We start from the raw sequence: 6,556 nt of genomic DNA, 5'->3' as shown, positions 1-6,556 counted from the left end.
GGGGTGCGGGGTCCTTTTCTTTTCTTTTTTAAAATTAAGAAATTATATTAATAAAATAATTTAAATATAAGTTTTTTAATTAAAAAAATATATATTATTTATTCTACTATTCACGCACCCAAGGAGAGCGTAACACACTCTCCTTGACAATGATAGGTACCAACTTGAGGTGCCTGATAGGTACATGCCTTAGTTGAGGGGTCTAAGTGAACTTTCAGGACAACTTTAAGTGTCTGGCGATGACTTAAAGCCAAAATAAAATCATTGGTACAGAACTAGTTTACTACCTGCAGTAGGTTGCAGTCGGTCCTCCTAGGAGAACTTACATCACCCCTTACCCCAGCAGAGAAAATGTCAATGGCTCGTTTTGCATTGTCTGGCACATTTGCATCACATTTAAAGTCCCAGTTGAGGATCTGAAGCATCAGATGCAAGGCTTTTGTACAAACTTTAACTTCAGGAATGGCAGAAGCAGAGTCAGCTATTTTATTGGAGACATTAACAGCAGCATCTTGTGCCCAGCAGTAAAACAACTGCACATTGGAAAAAGACGAGAAAACAAGGAACAAAGAACCCTTGTGAGCCATATTAAATTAGTGAAATAAGGAAACTACAAACTGAACTGAGGGGGCTGATGCAAGCTGTATCCAACAACAACCACCACCTCATACCCAATAAAATCCCACAAGTGAGGTCTGGGTAGGGTAAAGTGTACGCAGTCCTTACCACTACCTCTGTGAGGTAGATGCTGTTTCCGAAAGACCCTCGGCTCAAGTGTAGCAAATCGAGGTACAAAGAAGAGGAAAACGGTAAAGAAAATAAGACAACTAACACGGGAACAGTGTAAAATCTACCAGAAACTACACACAATGCGATAATCGAAACACAATACACACACCAGCAATGATAGGTATCTACGGCTTAACCCTATGCTAACATACTATGGTGCACGACAACGCCCCTACCCGACTAACCTTCTACTCTAATACGTGTCCTACACATCTCCCTATCTAGGGTCATGTCCTACACATCCCCCTGTCTAATCACCTCACCCCAATACTTCTTAGGTCTACCAATACCCCTCTTTGTACCCACTATCCAACCTCACACACCTCCTCACTGGGGCGTCTGAACCTCGCCTCATCACATGGCAACCATCTCAATCTCGCTTCACTCATCTTATCCACTCTCAAGTCGGAAAAAAACATCAATACAGATGATGACTGACTAACCTTTAGGTATTCTAACTCAAAAGAGACTCGGCACTGCTCATGAAACTCCCTAGGAAGAGCCATAGCAGTTGAAGTAGATGGTGAAAATTCAGATACCTGAAAGAAATGCAGAACAAATTTGAACTGAAAACTGAATTTGATTCTACCCACATAAAGGCCTATAAATGTAAAATAGTAGTAACCGCTTTCATGTGAAAGTAATAAGATATTGCATGTGTGATGTACCAATGATTCCAGAAAGTTCAATCCAATGAACTGCACATCAAGACCGTGGCTGCCAACGATCGCCTGTCTCACCTGTAGTAAAACAAGAATAAAGATCTCATGCATCGAAAAATGATTTAGCACATTCAACTTGGTCAAATTTTGTTACTCATTCTACTGTAGCATCAAAAGACACAGATGTGACTAAAATAGTCTTAAGTAGGTGCTTGGACAGATTTGGCTGAGATTTGAAGAATAGTATTTGAAGTTAAGTTGAAAGGGGATATTTGGAAGTTAAGAGTGCAAAAATAATGGGAAGGAGGTGATATCCCATACTCTTCATGGTATAAGGGTATAGGCCTCATTCTAGAAGATATTTCTCAATGTACTTCTGGAAAAATTGAGCAATTTGATGTTGATATGACAACCAGACTATCTCAAGGAAAGCTTCCGTCTTTGAAGATTTACATTATCTTCGTTAAAACAGAAGCACACAGGTTACCCTTACCAAAACAGCTCTATCAATCCTCCTGCTCAAGGCCTCCATAACTAAAATAAACAACATTGATGAAAGAGGATCTCGTTGTCTCAACCCCTCGAACTCCCAAAGAAACCACAGGGGTTACCATTCACAAACACTGAAAATCTCACCGAAGTGATGCAAAAATAAATTCATTTCCTCCACTTTTCCCCAAACCCCATTTGTTGCAAACGAAATCTAGGAACCTCCAATTCATATTATCACAGGCCTTTTAAAGATCATGTTTGCATCGCACTCCTAGCTTATTTCTCCTAGAATCCACCACTTCATTTGCTACCAAAGCTACATCCAAAATCTAGACACCACATCACCTATGAGAACTAGGGACTAATAGATATTCCCCGGCACCAATGCAAGTTAAGAACTAGGATCCACTCTTTTCTTTTAAAGCTGGAACACATGGCAGGCCAGCACAGAGAGAATGAATGTTGAAAAAAAAATATTTACATTTACATAGCCCATAAAATTAATTACACCAGCATACCCCATCTTCACATGATAAACAACTTCATAAAACATTATACACTTACTATATTTAAAGGTAAAAACTTCAATTTAAACCTAATTCTATAATCCATCTGATTCAAGATCAGAATCAGCGAATTTGATGAAAAACCAAAGCAATTTCTCGATTTCAACGACTGAATGTGTAGATTTTTTGAAAGAGGAGAGCATACTCTTTGAATTTGATTTTGCTGATTTGAGCTTAGAATCAGAAAATTTGGACCCAATTCATCTAATTTGAGCTCGGAATCAGCAAATTTGGCACATAATTCATCTGGCTCAAGTAGTGAAACGTCATACAGAGAGGATCTATACTCGAAAGATTTCGAATCTGCAGAATTTGAACAACAACATACCCATTGTATTGCCACAAAGTGGGGTCTAGGAGGGTAAAGTACACGCAGTCCATACCACTACCACAGATGAAGTAGAGAGAGGTTGTTTCCGATATACCCTCGGCTCAGAAAAGATAACAGTATAATCAAACAAACAAACGAAAAACATAAAAGCACATAACAAAAATGGGAGACACACCACTAGATAATAAAGAAAACAAGATATCCACACGATAATACCATAAACCATCTATTCGAAATCAAAGACATCACTGAAACACCACAAACAAGAAACTATAGGCATAGATACAGGCAAAAGCACTTGTACCTACTATTACAGACGAACTCCTACTAACTAACCCTCCACTCTAGTCCACGTCCTCCACACCTTCCTATCAAAGGTCATGTACTCCGTAAGCTGTAACTGCTCCATGTCATGACTAATCACCTCTCTCCAATATTTCTTCAGCCTACCTCTACCCCGCCTAAAACCATCCATAATCAGCCTCTCACACCTCCATCTGTGCCCCTCCTCATCACATGCCCGAACCATCGCACCCTCACTTCTCGCATCTTCTCCTCCATCGAAGCCACTCCCACCTTCTCCCGAATAACCTCATTTCTAACTCTATCACTCCTCGTAAGTCCACACATCCATCGCAACATCTTCATCTCTGCCACCTTCAACTTTTGGATGTGGGAATTCTTAACTGGCCAATACTCCGCTCCATACAACATAGTCGGTCGGACTGCACACTGTAGAACTTACCTTCAAGGTTAGGAGACACCTTCTTATCACATAAGACCTCCGAAGCGAGCCTCCATTTCAACCACCCCGCACCACTACGGTGTGTATCCTCATCAATCTCACCATTCCCCTAAACCATAGACCCAAGATACTTAAAACTCTCCTTCTTCTGAATGGCTTGAAAATCCAGCATCACTACCACGTCAACCTAAGGCAACAAATCACTAAACTTACCATTGATTGATAGAGGATTTCAAGAAAAATACTCATCATATCATGATTTGATCCTCTAAGATCTGAAGATATCTTAGGATAATTGTTGTAATCTAGAATATCCTATCTATGATTCTCTCTTTATGTAGAATATATGATTCTGTACAATCCCAGATTTCATGGGATTTAGATAATTCTACTCAACAATCTCAATGTATATAAAGCCATGTATATGACATAAAGAAAGTGTGAATGAAATTATTCAATCATCATATTCCACATGGTATCAGAGCTTTAGGCTTATTCCTGACCATTTTTATTTTATTCATTCAGTCTTGAAAAGTCTTTTTTTCCAGCTTCATCTGCCCAAAGGTTGAAACCATTCAAAACAATGTCTGAAAAGGCAACTGATGCAAATATTCTAGTCCCTGGGAGTGTTTCTGCAGCCACAGAGAATAACTCTATAGATCTACAGTTTCAATTGGAGATTTGCAAAACATTCAAGCCTCTTATCGATTGAATGGAAAAAATTACCTAAAATGGGGTCAACTAGTTCGTACCTTTTTAAAGGGTAAAGGGAAATTGTGACATCTTCTTGGTTCAGGACCATCTAAAGAAGACCGCACGTTTGATGCATGGGATGAACAAGATGCAATGGTGATGTCTTGGTTATGGAACTCCATGCTTCTGGAGATTAGTGATAGCGTTATGTTTCTGAGCACCGCTAAGGAAATTTGGGATGCAGTGAAGGAGACGTACTCTAAAGTACATGATGCTGCCAGGATCTATGAAATAAAAACAAAACTTTCTGCAACAAAACAGGGAGCTAGACCTGTCACAAATATTCTAACTTTTTATAAGGGTTGTGGCAAGAAAAGGAGCATTATCAATACATTCAAATGTGTTGTAAAAATGTTGTTGTGATTCTGAAAAGATTTATTGAAAAAGTAAGGATTTATGATTTTCTCGCAGGACTAAATGCAGAATTTGATATCGTGTGAGTGCAAATCTTACGAAAAGAAGACTTGTCATTACTAAATGAAACAATGGCCATTATATGGACAGAAAAAGGACGGAGGAGTGTTATGCTTGAAACTCAAATTAATAAAGGATCAACTCTTATAGCAAAAGGAACAAATTCAAGAGAATCTGGAGTTTCACAATGGAAGAGCACTGTCAAGCCTGCTGGTTCATTCAAACCGCCAATCAATAGGGACAATCTTTACTGCACCTACTTTAAAAAATATCGGCACAACCGAGATAGGTGCTTGAAACTCAATGACACTGATGAAAATCGACACTATGCTTCAAAAGGTAGTTGTTCACTGGCCTTCACAAGTATTTCTTGCTCCTTTGTTACTAATGTCTCAGACAAACTTTCTCCAAAGTGGGTGGTTGATTCCAAGGCAACTGATCATATGACCTGTTCATCTCATCTCTTTATATCATATTCCCCTTGCCCTAGCTATAAAAAATAACTATAGTTGATGGTTCAGTTCTTACCATAGCCAGAAAAGGAGACATACCATTGGGAATGTCCTTGATACTTAAAAATGTCCTTCATGTCCCAAAGTTATATGTAAATCTCATTTCTATCCAAAAAGTCACCAAAGATTCCAAATGCCAAGGAACTTTCTTATCTAGTTCATTCTTGTCTGAATCAATATGTCCAATAAAGAGAAAGTATGGCTTTATCATCAGCAGTAAGGTCATCCATCCTTCTATGTAATCAAAAAGATGTTTCCATCTTTGTTTAAAGATTTGAGTGTTGACTCTTTTCATTGTGAAAATTGTGAAATTGCCAAACACAAACGTGTTTCCTTTCCAATTAGTAATAAAAGATGTAAGACTTTTTTCTCTTATTCATAGTGATATTTGGGGACCTTCTCCTATAACATTTCTGGTGCTAGATGGTTTGTGTCATTCATTAATGATTGTACAAGAGTAACGTGGATCTACTTGTTAAAGCAAAAAACAGATGTCAGCCAAATTCTTCCTACCTTTTTTAATCTGATCAAAACCCAATTTGATGTTCCAATTAAAAGATTCCGATCTGATAATGCCAAGGACTACTTCAACCAAAACCTCTCTGCTTTCTTCCAAAAAGAGGGAATTATTCATGAATCTTCATGTATCAATACTCCTCAACAAAATGGAATAGCAGACAGAAGAAATGGTTTGTTACTTGACATTACTAGATCACTATTGTTTCACAAAAGGGTTCCAAACCAGTATGAGGGGAAGTTGTCCTAATTACTGCACAGCTTAGTAACAGAATACCATCAAGAATTCTGAACTTTAAAAGTCCCCTTGATACACTTAGGAATTTTTTCCCGAATTTTGAAATTTCCAATAAATTGGTTCCTAAAATCTTTGGCAGTGTTGCCTATGTTCATATTCATTCTCATAATAGAGGCAAATTAGATCTGCGTGCTCTTAAGTGTGTTTTCATAGGATATTCTCCTACTCAAAATGGCTATAAGTGTTATCAATCATCATCAAAGAAATTCTTTATTTCAGCTGATGTCACATTTGATGAGACTGAATCATTTTTTAGCCATTCTTACAATCATGGGGACTCATTGAAGGGAGGGGGACCTCTAGATTATTACTATTTGATTTGTCTATTTCTAGACATGTCAAATCTGTCTGAGTCTCCATTTCTAGACTCAAATAGTAATGAACTAGCATAGTCTGCATCAAAAGATCATCTTGAAATTTTGTGATACATAGCACTATAGATAAAATTTCTTTTTTAACAGTGCTGTAATTCTTTTGT

At 38.0% G+C, this 6,556-nt stretch overlaps 1 protein-coding gene across 15 annotated transcripts in view; it reads right to left on the bottom strand.

Annotated features, from left to right (window-relative positions):
* Positions 1–6,556, bottom strand: part of LOC107867880 (exportin-4) — a 109,284-nt gene that overhangs the window by 71,943 nt on the left and 30,785 nt on the right. For 10 of the 15 annotated variants that reach the window (XR_007055075.1, XR_007055076.1, XR_007055073.1 and 7 more), the window contains 3 exons: positions 1,458–1,529; positions 1,233–1,328; positions 288–533 (listed from right to left, as the gene is read on the bottom strand). Coding sequence is in view for 7 of the 15 variants with exons in the window: in XM_047411946.1 (XP_047267902.1) it covers positions 288–533; positions 1,233–1,328; positions 1,458–1,529 (414 nt within the window). In the remaining 8 variants the exon portion in view is untranslated. Of the gene's footprint in view, positions 1–287; positions 534–1,232; positions 1,329–1,457; positions 1,530–6,556 lie in introns of those variants that run through there. The other 5 variants (XR_007055078.1, XR_007055080.1, XM_047411945.1 and 2 more) reach the window with 4 other exon arrangements.

Source organism: Capsicum annuum, chromosome 4 (assembly GCF_002878395.1).
Source record: "Capsicum annuum cultivar UCD-10X-F1 chromosome 4, UCD10Xv1.1, whole genome shotgun sequence".
NCBI lineage: Eukaryota > Viridiplantae > Streptophyta > Magnoliopsida > Solanales > Solanaceae > Capsicum > Capsicum annuum.
Note: the sequence above shows the minus strand (reverse complement) of the source record. Positions and strands in the feature narration are given on the sequence as shown.